The sequence below is a fragment of the Rhinolophus hipposideros genome, assembly GCF_964194185.1.
Source record: "Rhinolophus hipposideros genome assembly, chromosome: 8".
In the NCBI taxonomy this organism is placed as follows: Eukaryota; Metazoa; Chordata; class Mammalia; order Chiroptera; family Rhinolophidae; genus Rhinolophus; species Rhinolophus hipposideros.
Genome location: NC_138054.1, coordinates 58,564,153 through 58,577,934, shown reverse-complemented (window position 1 = coordinate 58,577,934; position 13,782 = coordinate 58,564,153). Strand labels below are relative to the sequence as shown.

The following is a 13,782-nucleotide window of genomic DNA, read 5'->3' as shown; positions in this document are numbered from 1 at the left end:
ACTTATTGGTTTTATAGTTCATTGATGAATGCATGATCATCTTGAGAAAAAATGAATTTTAACTTAAGTAACTTTATTTTTTTATAGTATCTATATATGGTGAGCATATTTTTTGTCACTTGGTTGGAAAATAGTTCCAGCAAATTATATTTTAATGTAACATAACAGATAATGGAAGCTAGTGTTATAGAAATCACTCTCACTTGGTAAGTAAGCAACAGAAGAGCTTTTCTGCCCATAATTGTAGCAGTGCAGCTAAGTTGTGATTTTTTTTAAGACATCAAGGGCTAAATGCAAGTTTTATTTTAAACTTTATATCTTTAATTAAAAGTGTCCTGGTCTAAGAATCAGACCACTTGAATAAGGTTTTTAACTCTGCCACTTACCAGCTCTGTAACTTTGGGCAAGTCACTCAAGTTGTCTGATTGCCAGTTTCTTTTGCTATTGGAGATAATAATGCTTGCCTTTTATATTATGTAGGATTTTTAAAAGGATCAAATGAGATGATGAAAAATTATTTTATAAACCATAAAACCATGTGTTCTCAACAAGTCAGCTTCGTTCTTTTACTTATTTATTCATTAATTTAACAAGAATTTAATAAAGATCTACTATGTGTCATGAATTCTGGGAATTCAGAAATGGCTAAGACATGGTTTTAGGCCCTTGAAAACCTTTGTAAGGAAGACATACAGAAATCACAAAGTAGTATATCATATTAAAGCATATACTCAAAGTTAACAAAGTTCTTTGGGAGCTACAAGATAGGCTCTAACTTCACCAAGAATGAAGGAATTGAATGAGAAGTATTCCTTAGACTAAGGTCCTGTAGACTGAACTGTGAAGGAAACATATGAATCAGCTAAGTGAAGTAAGGAAAGGAAAGGATTGTATGCAGGGGAACCATTGTGTCTAACTTGCCTGTTTTGAACAGGCAGTTAGTTCAAACCATAAAGTTCTAGGAGTGAGCCAGCTAATAGGATCACCTGGTATTCGGCTTTCCTAAGGAGGGTTTTGGTTGGGAGATGTGGAAGAGTGAATTCTTTTAGATTTCTTGATCACAGAGAAATCAGGAGATATTTATTTCCTGGATCATATTAATCCAATTTGAAGAAGAGTACTTCCTAAGACCTTTTGGTCATTTTTGAAACAGCTGCATCAAAAGGTTTATTCTGGTCATCAAAAGTCTTCTGTGTGGTTTGTAGAAGGCTCAGGATTTGTCTGTGATGTTACCATGCTAAATACTTTTTGAGCCCTAAACTTCATATGCTGTAATGTGTACAATTTTATGTTGAAAACTGTATCAGCCATGATGCCTCTTTTGCCAAAATTTTAAGCTGCCAAACTTAGTCTGATTATTTCTCATTCCCGTAGTTTATCCGTGCCCGCTGTTCAGTGTCAGATTTCGGAAACCATTGTTTGGAGAAACAGGGCATACCATCATGAATCTTCTGGCAGTAAGTTGGGAATTTTTACTTTGCTTTTCCTTACTGGGGTTTGTATGGGAGAAGGATTTATTATTTTGTTGATAGCAATGCCTTTGCTGCTTCAGGCAGGTGAAGATTTATGCCAGAGGAAAAGAACAACATATATAGTTCTTGTAAAGTATGTAGAGTGGAATAGTATAGGATTCCAGCCCCTGATTATACACTTATAGCTAAGTGACCTTGCAGGATTATCATGAGGACTAGAGGTAAATATAATTAAAGTACAGTGCATTCTGTCTTGTTTTTATTTTAAGCCTGGCATCCGAGGGGTGGCCCCTATTTTTATATACAGGCATACTTCATATTATTGCACTTTGCCGATACTGTGTTTTCCTCAACATTGTGGCAAGACCCTCCACCAGCAAAAAGATTGACTTGCTGAAGGCTCAAATGATGGCTAGCATTTTTAACAATAAAGTCTTTGTCAAATTAAGGTACATTGTTTTTCGTTTAGACACAATGCTATTGCACATTTAATAGACTATAGTATAGTCTAAATATAACTTTCACATGCATTGGGAAGCCAAAAAAATCACGACTTGCTTTATTGCAGTATTTGCTGTATAGTGGTGGTCTGGAACCAAACCCACAATATCTCCAGGTATATTTGTAGCTTATTGTTCAGCCAAAGATTGGTCAGAAGTTGTGTTCAAATACATCAAGCCAGTAGAGCTTCCATTCTTTGATTATGGATCTGTGTATGAACTGGAATTCAAACTTCATCATTTTCCTTTCTGCTGGGCTCTCTCATGTCTCCTCTGCCCTTGCATAGGCTCTGACTGTTGACCAACCACATTGGTTGGCTTGGGCCACTGAGGTCTCTGCTGCATGTGTCCACAGACTAAGGTCAATCCTGCATATTTGGGAAATTTATGAAGAGCCCTATGGCTGTCTCACCTCCCAGAACTCCTTGTTAAATCTCTGGCTTGTTTGCCTGCCCATTACTTGCCCCAACAGAAACAGGCTAGCTATTAATCTCAGGCTAACGGAGCGGCTGGCCCTCCCTTTCCTCTAACAACACTCCAGATCAAGATTCTTGAAATACCTTGCAGTGGTTAAAACACCTAATAGGGATAGGGTAGCCACCTACAAGAAGGTGACAAGCTGAACTCTTAGTTGAAGTTCTTAGTTCTTAGTTGAAGTTCAGTAGTTTTCATGAATAAGCATTTTTCAATGCGTTGTATGCCTTAGGTCTAACGCCGGAGCACTGAAATGATTGTTTTTTTTAAAAAACCATTTAGCCAGCTTTTTAGTTGATTTTTGATTTTTGGAGACTGGATTTATTTCCTCACTGTCATGCAGTTGTAGTTATAGTTCCAGTTACTTTTTAAAGTTATTTAAACAATAATAAAACTCTTGTAGGTTTACCCACGTAGTTGCCATTTCCAGTGTTCTTCATTCCTTTGTGTAAACCAGTGTTTCCATCAGGTGTCATTTTCCTTCTGTTTGAAAGATTTTCTGTGACATTTCTTGTAATTTAGCTCTGCTGGTGATGAAGTCTTTCAACATTTGTATTTCTAACATCTTTATTTCACCTTCGTATTTGAAAGAAATTTTTGCTGAATGTAGAATTCTAAGTTAACAGTTTTATTCTTTGAATATTTTAAAGATGTAACTCTACTGTCTTCTGGTTTGCATTGTTTCAGTTGCAATACCTGTTTTTTCCCCTTGTTTTTGTTCCATTCTACAAGTTTTTTCCTTATCTAGTTGCTTTAAAATTTATCTTTCTATACTGGTTTTGAGCAATTTGATTATGTATCTTGGGATAGTTTTTTTGATGTTTCTTTTGCTTGGGGTTTGTTGAGCTTTTTAGAATCTGTGGGTTTATAGTTTCATCAAATACTTTGCTATTTCCCCCCACCCCCCTTCAGGGACTCTAATGTTACAGACATAATAGGCTACTTGAAATTGTATCATAGCTCACTAATGGTCTTCTTATTTCTTTTTCTGTCCTTTGTTTTCTCTTTCATTTTGGACAGTTTTTACTGCTGTGTCTTCAAGTTCACTAATCTTTTATTTTGCAATGTTTAAGCTGCCATTAATTCCATCCTTTTTCTTTCTTTTTTTTGTAATCTCAGACATCTTAATTTTTATCTCTAGAAGTTTGACTTGGGTCTTTTTCTATATCTCCTATACCTGTACTTTTTGAACATCTGGAATATAATCATATTATTAGAATGTCTTTGGTAATTCTAACCTCTATCTGAGTTCTGGCTCAGTTTCCGTGGATTGATTCCCCCCCCACCCCCATATTTTGCGTTGTATTTTCCTGCTTCTTTGCATACTTGGTACTTTTTTGTGGATGCCAGATATTGTAATTTTACCTTGTTGGGTGCTGGATATTTTTGTGTTCCTATAAATATTCTTGAGTTCTGTTACAAGTAACACAGTTAATTTACCTAGAAACAGTTTGATCTGTTAAGTCTTGCTTTTAAGATTTGTAAAGTGGAACTGAAGCTGTGTTTAGTATAGGACTAATTATTCCCCACTACTAAGGCAAGACCCTTCTGAGCACCTGCAGTGACTTTTGGTATTATTGGGAATTGGGCCAAACTTCACAAATTAAGCATACATTTCTTCAGAAAGCTGCTGTTCCTTCAGACACCAGCTATAAGCACAGGGGTTCCCAGGCCACCCATACTGGACTGGATACAAATTAGTTAGAGTTCCCACTACTTTCTCAGTTTCGATCATTTACTAGAATGATTCATGGAACTCAGTTAAGCACTATACTTATCTGGCATCCAATTAAAATACCGAGCATGCTAAGAAGCAGGAAAATACAACTCAAAATAAAGGGGGAAAATCTTATGATTATACCGTGTTTCCCTGAAAATAAGACCTAACTGAAAAATAAGCCCTAGCATGATTTTTCAGGATGACATCCCTTGAACATAAGCCTTAATGCGTCTTTTGGAGCAAAAATTAATACAAGACCTGGTCTTAGTTTCGAGGAAACATGGTAGTTTTATTACAGGAAAGGGTATACAAATTAGGATCAACTGAAAGAAGAGACACATAGTACACGGTCTGGGATGGTCCCAAACAAGAAGCTTCTGTGTCCTCAGGGACATGTCACCCTCCTGGTACGTTGATGTGTAACAACCTGCATAAAGTAAGAAAAACTCCCTTGAGTTTCTGTTGGTTTTTTAAAAGATTTTATTGGGGAAGGGGAACAGGACTTTATTGGGGAACAGTGTGTGCTTCCAGGACTTTTTTTCCAAGTCAAGTTGTTGTTCTTTCAGTCTTAGTTGTGGAGGGCGCAGCTCAGCTCCAGGTCCAGTTGCTGTTGCTAGTTTCAGGGGGCGCAGCCCACCATCCCTTGTGGGACTCGAGGAATTGAACTGGCAACCTTGTGGTTGAGAGCCCACTGGCCCATGTGGGAATCAAACTGGCAGCCTTTGGCATTAGGAGCATGGAGCTCCAGCCGCCTGAGCCATGGGTCTGGCTCTTCCCTTGAGTTTTTATTGGAGTTTTCTTAGTAGGGATGATTGAATCATTGGCCATGTGATTGAACTCAATCTGTAACACCCCTTCCTTCCCTAGACCTTGATTGGGCTGATATTATGTGCCTCAAAGCCTCAGCCTCTAATCATCTTTCTGGAATGACCAGCTCCCATCCTGAGTCATCTTGTTAGCATAAAATATCTAGGGGCCCACCACCAGTCACCAAATTAACACAGGCTGTCAGGGTCTACCATGAATAACAAAGACACTTAGGAAGTTTCAAGGGTTTAGAGGCTACCTCCCAGGAGCCAGGGGCAAAGGCCAGCCAATTCTTTATTATACGGTAATACTCTGCCCAATTTCCAAAAATTAATGTTTTCCTGTCTGGATTTGGAGAATAGGCACCATTCACAGAAGTGTATATCAGATTATGTTTCCAATAGTCATTTCAGGCAGTTCTTTCGCTGGCCTCAAGAAGTTTTCCTCACACACATGTGCTTATCAGAACTCGGCTGGATACTGGAGTTGGATCCTCTGCAAATCTTTGGAGTTCTCTCTCTGATACTCTGTCCTGTGAACTCTAGCCACCTTGGTTTTTCTGGATTCTCAGTTTTGTCTCCTCAGCTCAGGAAATTTGCTGGCCTCTGCCTGGGTTCACCTTTCCTGCACCTGAGCGTGGAAGCTCTCCGAAGGCATTAATTGGGGCAGTCATAGAGCTCATCTTGCTTGTTTCCCATTACTCAAGCTCACTACCTTTTGTTGTGTGAGATTCAGTGTATGGAAAATCATTGTTCCATGTTTTCTGTGCAGCTTTTCTGGTTATTTTGGTTAGGAGGGTAAATAGTTTTCTCCATCTTGGCCAGAAGTGGAAATTTTAGAATTAAATTTTTTCTCTTCTACTCCAGCACACATCCCTTTGCCCCTCCCTGGTAACTTTAGTTTTCAGTCACATTTTTGACAAGATTATATTTCTTACTATTGTAATCTGCTTTGGAATGAAAAAGAGATATTTATCCTGTAATCTAGCAACAGAAGCCTAAGGCTTTTTTATGTCCTATTCAATTCATTCATACCAACATTTATTAGATTATCTACTGAAGCATCTTGCTATTGTTAGGGGGAGACCAAAATTGGTCTATTAGAATTTATTTGGCTGTTGTTTGAGCTGTGGGACATCAGGCTAGAAAAGACCATAACCTCCCAGAGCAAAAAGGGGTGTGGAGTTTTATAGAAGGGGGTAAAGGAGGCTGTTCCCCCTTCAATGCTTCAGGGGGTTTTCCTTGCATTGTCTCCAACAACCAAAGGTTTCGGGTCATGACCTAGCCCTCAGGTTTCACATCCACATCCTGGCTGCCTGGACCACCCAGGCCAGCTGCTCATAAGTCCCTAGGAGACAAACATAAGCCAAGAGGTACAAAGTACAAAGCAAGACAAGATGGCTTTTAGGATAAGATGGTTTCTACATTCCAGGCGGCTTCTCCAGGCCTAAGGCAAATACAAGCCAGCAGGTACAAGGTACAAAGCAAGACAAGATGGCTTTTAAGATAAGAAGGTTTGTGCTCCTAGCCTAAATATGGCCTAACAGCTATTACCACCTTCTCTATCTCTAGTTTACCAGGATTTACAATCTTTGGATTCCAACACCTTTTCACTGTCTCTCACCCCCCTTTTTTCTCTTTACCTATCTTATTTCATAGTTTCCTCACTAAAATCACTTTTTCACGTAATTCTTGTTTCTTTGTCTCTTTTATTCTCTGTTATGGTAGCCTGGAAAATATAAATCCTGGTTAACTCTACTTTTCTTCTAAAAAATTTTTTAAAAATTAAAATTCACCTTTTTGGAGTGTATTTCTAAGAATTTTGACAAATGTATATAGTTATGTTACTTCTACTGTTGCAATCCAGATACAGAAGAGTTCCATCACTCCAGAAAATTTGCTGGTATATCCCTAACATCTGGTAACCATTAATTCTCTGCCCCTATAGTTTAAGCCTTTCAGGTTATCATATAATTAGAATTATACAGTATGTAACCTTTTCAGTCTGGCTTCTTTTTAGTATCATAATGCATTTAAGAATCATCTGTGTTGTTATACGTATTGTTGAGGAGGAAATAAAATTTTTCTCTATTCATTGTAGGCTCTTCAGGTAGGATCCTATGTTAGACTGGCCAAATACAGATCAACAAAGGGGATGTATTGGGGTGGCATATTGTGGTACTCTTCAGTATTAATAGTTCATTTTTATTGCTGAGTTCTGTTCACTTGTATGTATGAACCACAATTTATCCATTTATCTGTTGATGGACATTTTGGGTTGTTTGTAGTTTTTGGTGACTATGAATAAAACTTCTATAAACATTCATGTATGAAATTTTGTGTGAACATTAGTTTTTACTTCTCTTGGGTAAATATCTGGGAGTGGGATAGTTCAGTCATATTGTATGTTTCACATTATAAGGAACTATGGAAATATTTTCCAAAATGCCTGCAGTGTTTTGCATTCCCCAGTAATATAAAGAAATAAATTTTTTCTTTATATTATAAAGAAGTAGCACTTGCTATTTCTCTTTTTTTGTTTTTAATTTTTGCCATTCCAAAAGGAGTTTTATTTTTTGTGATTTTAATTTGTATGTTTCTTGAATGATTTAGAGCATCTTTTCATGTGTGCTTATATGCCCTCTTTATATCTTCTTTAGTGAATGTTAAGATTTTCCCCCATTTTAAAAATATGGTTGTTTTCCGATTGTTGAGTTTTGAGAGTTTTTTAGATATTCTGAATATAAGTCCTTTGTCAGATATGTATCATTTGTAATAATTTTCTCCCAGTCTGTGGTTTATCTTTTCATTCTTTTAATAATGTCTTTCATAGAATAAATGTTTTTAATTTTGTTGAAGTCCAATTTATTAATGTTTTATGGAGCATGCTTTTTCTAAGAACTTATTGACTAAACATCACAAATATTTTCTCTTTTTCTTTTAAATGGTTTATAGTTTTATATTTCATATTTATATCTATGATCCATTTTTAGTTAATTTATGTTTATGATTGTGAGGCATTGTTTGAAGTTCGTTTTTTTTTCCTTTTGTGTGTCCAATTGTTCTAGTACCATTTATTGAAAAGACTGTCCTTTTTTCCATTTGCTTGACTTTGCACCCTTATCAAAAGTCAATTGACCATACCTATGTGGATCGAATTCTTTCTTCATTCTTAACTTATAGCTAAGCCTGATATCTGCTTATAACATCACTGGTCTCACTTTAGATTCGTGACCAGTACTCTTAAGGGAGCTCTCAGACCTACCTGGCAATCTTTCCTGGTTTGTAATACGTTCCTACTTTCCTCAATGACTATTTGTATATTATCTCTTCTCAAATTTCCAATTTGGGCTCTCCGTTCCTCATTTTCACCTGATGAAAGTCTCACCAATTTCCCTGAGTAAATAGAAACAATCAAAATACAGTTCTATTCAACAACTTACTAATATCAGCACATTTTCTTTTCTTAATCTCTAGGTCGCCATTCTTTCTTTCTTGCTTCTTCTACAGCCTTCTGAATTGCCACCTTCCTCTTCCCATCATCTCAGTAAATGGAATTCCAGTCTTCTAGTTAGTTGCCTGGGCCATAAAATTGAAAATCATCCTTGACTCTTGTTTTCCCTTAGGAATATAACTAGAATCTGATAACTTCTCACAATCTTTTGAACTGTTAACATCTTGGTCAAAATTATCACTGTCTCACTATAAGTCCTGAAATGACTTTTAAGTAAGATTTCAAAAGTAAATAAATTGTTTTTATTATGTTTATGTTATCTCCTTGCTCCCTTACCATCTATTCTTTGTAAAGAAGTCAGGGGGTGTCTCTGGCCAACCCTTAAACATTCTAGCATTAATCTGTCCCTCCCTGTATCTGTGCTCCAGGTGGTAGCCCTGGCCACTCCCAGACTGGATGGTCCCAGTGGTAGGGTAGCATGGGATTATTGGGCCCTGTTGTTTTCATATTTAAATCCAATTTTTAATTGCTCATTTTGTCCAATGTAAGCTACCAATGTCTTTTTGTGAGTATAGTCCGAACACAAACCTGGCCAAAAAAATAGTAAAAGTAGATAGAGGTCCTTATCGTAGCCTATAAGAACCTCTGAAAGGGTGTTTTACCCTACAAATATTCGTTGAGTGCCGAGGATGTCCCAGGCATTTAGAATATAACAAGAACAAAACCAGTGAGAGTTCTTACCCTCTTGGAGCTTACGTTAGAGGGAGGGACAGTTAACAAATACAGAAAGTGTTAAGTATTCAAGTACTTGTTTAATATGGTCTATAAAGCAGGGTTAAGTATTCAGATAATTGTTTAATATTGTATATAAGGAGTATATGAAATTTGTATTCTGCTCCCTTATAAGAATTTACAGTCTAATAGAGAGCTAGAATACACACACACAATGGGACTTGCATTATATTTTCCTTATTCTTTAGATAAATGAAATCTTTCTATTTTGACATTCTTTCTATTTGCACAATTTTATTAGTATAAATCTCATCCTGCCACTGATGAATTCTTTATTTCACTCCAATCTGCTTTTGCTCAGGACTTCAGAAATTACCAGTATACATTGCCAGTAGTTCAAGGTTTGGTGGTTGACATGGAAGTTCGGAAAACCAGCATCAAAATTCCCAGCAACAGATACAACGAGGTAGGATTTACCATGAAGGCATATTTTTTTATAGTTGAATATGTGAATAAAGGTGAAAAATACGGGATCACATATACATTTTAGTTTTTAATTAATTGACAGTGAAATCAGTTCTAATATTGTATGACTTAGATCAATGATGCAAATTTCATACCAGAGAGGCAGGATGTTAAATTTGTGATTTATTTAGTCAATAATTGTACGTTTGACCTTTTAATGCTCTTGGAGCTTACCTTAGAGGGAGGAGACAGTTAACAAACAAATACAGAAAGTATTAAGTGGTGACAAATGAAATGGTAAGTATTCAAGTATTTGTTTAATATTGTATATCACTGTGGTAATAAGTGATAGATTTGCATTTTGATTAAGGTATAAAGATGACTTTATAACATTCATGATGGGATCTTTTCATTTTACCTTCTTACTGTAAGTACATTGTGCTTTTCACTATCCTTAATGTTTAAGCACAGCTCACCATGAGTCTTGAAATGACTTTTAAGTAAGTTTCCAAAAGTTAATGATTGCATCTTGAATTAAGCTGTATTTTGTTACTAAAATGAAATTGTGCATACTATATACACATTAAGTTCCATAAACAATGCTCTTTATCTATTTGCCATGTGAAATCTTTCTTAAATTTAAAACATTTTAAAGATCAGTTCTAAAATGTCTAATAGTAATCATTGTGGTTTAAAAGAGAAATTTTATTTTAAAGCACAGTTTGATATTATAATGGTTAAAATTTATTGTTTTATTAGGCAGGATGGTAACTCCCTGATTACTACTTCTACTACTTCTTGGTGTGAAATAATTTCCTCATCCCCTCTCTTCCTTTCCTTTCTTTCTTTACTTCTTCATTCAGTCATCTATTCACTTATTCATTTGTACATTTAGCAAACATTCTGTACTTGATATGCACTTAGGATCACACAATGTCTTACTGGACTTATAAGCTCAGAGCTCAACATTATTATGTGAAAATGACTTATATGAAGAAAGCCTTTACCCATGGCTTTCTTTGTGATGGCTTTTTTCAGGACAGTGGAAAATAGTAGCTAGAGTGTATGCTTAATTTTTTCTGGAATACAGTTAGCAGTTTTTAGCTGTTAGGTAGTAGTCCTTCCTTAGAATATCAAACAGTAATAGACTAGACTAGATAGAGTCAAATCTTTAAAGTGAACTATTTTTATATAATTTGTGCCCTAAATATTCTTAAACAAGATTATACTTTGAAAGCTTGTTTTATTTCTCATAGTAGAAGTTTTATTTCCTATTTCACAAACATCTATTAATGAAAATTTATAAAGATATTTTATAGATTCTATATCAAACAAATGACTTAAAGTACAGTTTTAGAAACTGAGTTTTGGCAGCTGTATGTAAAATGTGGTAAGAGGGGTCACTAAGGAGAGCCTTTAAGCTTACAAAACCAGAAGAAAATAGTACTTCTGACAGCATGGAAAGTTTAATAAATGAAGTAGTATATGAATTTTCTAATCTCCTTCTTAAGGCCATCTAAGATCTGTGTTAGTAACCCTATTCATAATTCTCATAATGAGATTATTTTGATCATTGTGATACCTACCATTTATTGAGGGTGTGTTATGTACCAGGCACGTTTCTAAACGTATATATATCTCACTAATCTATAAGATGAGTACTGTAAATATCTTTTTATAGATGAGGGAATTAACAGCACAGAGCTAGCAAGTGGTGGAGTGAGGATCAAACCCAGGCAGTCTGACTCCGGTGTTCCTACTCTTAACCACTGTACTCAACTGATTTTTATAGACATCAGTTTAACAACTACCAATCTAATTTTAGGGCCAATTTTAGGGTCTTTATAGAGGTAATGAAGTTTAAAGGAGATCATTAGGGTGAACCCTAATGCAATATGACTGATGTCCTTATAAGAAGGGGAAATTTGGACACAGATGCGCGTAGAGAAAAGATGATGTGCGAGGCGTAGGGAGAAGACGGCCATCTATAAGTCAAGAGAGACATCTAGAAAAACTCTTGCCTTTACAGCCCTCAAATGGTAACAACTCTTCCAACACTTTGATGTTGGACATACAACCTCCAGAACTGTGAGACAATACGTTTCCCTTATTTAAGCCACCCTGTTTGTGGTGCTGTGTTATAGCAGGTCTAGCACAGTAATACACTGATCTACCTTAAATAGCTAAACCTAAAGACAAAATATGTGGGAAAAACAAAACAAAACAAAGGACAATGGGGTAGAGAAAGTGAGCCCTATGGTTACTCTACCTTACTGTCTGGAGTTTCCAGACCATAGTGCAGGGAGGGGGAACCCAAATTTACCAAGAGTTTTCCATGAGTTGAAGAGAGAGAATTGAGAATATAGGGAGGCCATTATAGCTAGAATTTATGACAGATTACTGTTTTGTAAAGAAAAGAACCCTGGAGATCTGCGGGAGGCTCCCATTGTGTCTTCAGCTGAGTACTCATTATTGCGTATATGTGAGAAAAGCAGTGGAAAGGAACAGGTAGGACAATTCTCACAGGGCCCGGAATAGTTTGTGTTCTTACCCGCAAGAGTGAAAAAGGGGCAAATTATTCCTCATGATCCAAGTTACCCATAAATTTAGGTTTCTCTGATACTACGAACAAGCTTAAAAGAAATCTACCCTTCGTGGAAATCTGGATCTACACAGAGGAATGAAGAGCAACAAAAATGGTTAATATAAAATCTCTTTAAAAGATAGTTATATGAAACAAAAGTAATAACTGTTTTGTGCAGTTTATAACTTATGTAGAAACAAAATATATGACATTAATACTACAAAGGCCAGGGAAGATGAAATGGAAATATACAGATGTAAGGTTCTTATATGACAAAGGATGTGGTATAATATTACTTAAAAGGAGATTGATGAAGATGTATAACATATATCCAGAAGCATCCAAGAGGAAAATTTAAATGAAGAGGTATAGTTAATAAGCCAAGAAGATAAACCAGTCATATAAAAAAGGCTTGAAAAAGAAGAAAAAAGAGCATAAAGAGAAGACGGGACAAAAAGAAAATAAAAAAGATTTAAATCCAATATCGATAATCACATTAAATGTAAATTACCTAAACACCCTCAAAAGGCATTATCAGATTGGATACACAAGAAAGATTGAACTAGTATATGCTATAAATAAGAAAACCACTTGAAGTATAAGAGCGCAAATAGTTTAAATGGAAAAGAATGGAAAAAGATACACCATAGTAATACTAATCAAAAGAAAACTTCAGTGGATAGAGTAATATCAAAGTATATTTCAGGATAAACAATATTACCAGGGATGAAAAGGCACATTTCATAATTATTAAGGGATCAATTTACCAAAAGGATGTAACAATTCTAAATATTTATGCATGTAATAACAGTTTCAAAATTGATGAAGCAAGGACTGATAGACCTACAAGGATAAATAGACAAATCCTTAAGTATATTTGGAGATTTCATTAACCCTGTTTCAATAGTTGATAGAAGTAGATAGAAAATCATTAAAGACATAGAAAACTTGAACAACATCGTTAACCAATTTGACTTGATTGATTTTTATAGAACATTCCACCCAACAGCAGCAGAATGCACATTCTTTTCCAGTGCACATAGAACATTTATTAGGTTAGTGCAATAGTAACTGTGATTTTTGCAATTACTTTTAACCTTTTTTTAAAATTTATTTTTTAAGGTGGGTGCAGCTCACAATGGCCCATGAGGGGATCCAGCCGGCAACCTTGGTGTTATCAGCATCACGCTCTAACCAACTGAGCTAACTGGCCACCCCTATTTTTAACCTTTTAAACTGCAATTACTTTTGCACCAACCTAATACAAAGATAAACCATATTCTGTGGTGTAAAAGAAATATCAATAAGTTTTAAATGACTGAAATCATACAAAGTGTGGTTTCTGACCACAATAATAGTAAATTAGAAATCAATACCAGAATTATCTCTAGAAAATCACAATATTTGGAAACAAAACAGACACTTCTTAATAATCCATGGATCAAAGAAGAAACCTAAAGGATAATTAGAAAATATTTGGAGCTGACTGAAAATGAAAACATGACATATCAAAAGTTGTGAGATGCAGCTAAAGCCGTGATTAGAGAGAAACTGATAGAATGAAACTTCTATATT

The 13,782-nt window shown here is 35.6% G+C and overlaps 1 protein-coding gene across 3 annotated transcripts in view; it reads left to right on the top strand.

Moving 5' to 3' along the window:
• Nucleotides 1–13,782, top strand: part of ZFYVE9 (zinc finger FYVE-type containing 9) — a 135,027-nt gene that overhangs the window by 94,611 nt on the left and 26,634 nt on the right. For all 3 annotated transcript variants that reach the window (XM_081057617.1, XM_081057615.1, XM_081057616.1), the window contains 2 exons: nucleotides 1,375–1,457; nucleotides 9,520–9,624. In XM_081057617.1, coding sequence (XP_080913743.1) covers nucleotides 1,375–1,457; nucleotides 9,520–9,624 — 188 coding nt within the window. The remainder of the gene's footprint in view (nucleotides 1–1,374; nucleotides 1,458–9,519; nucleotides 9,625–13,782) is intronic.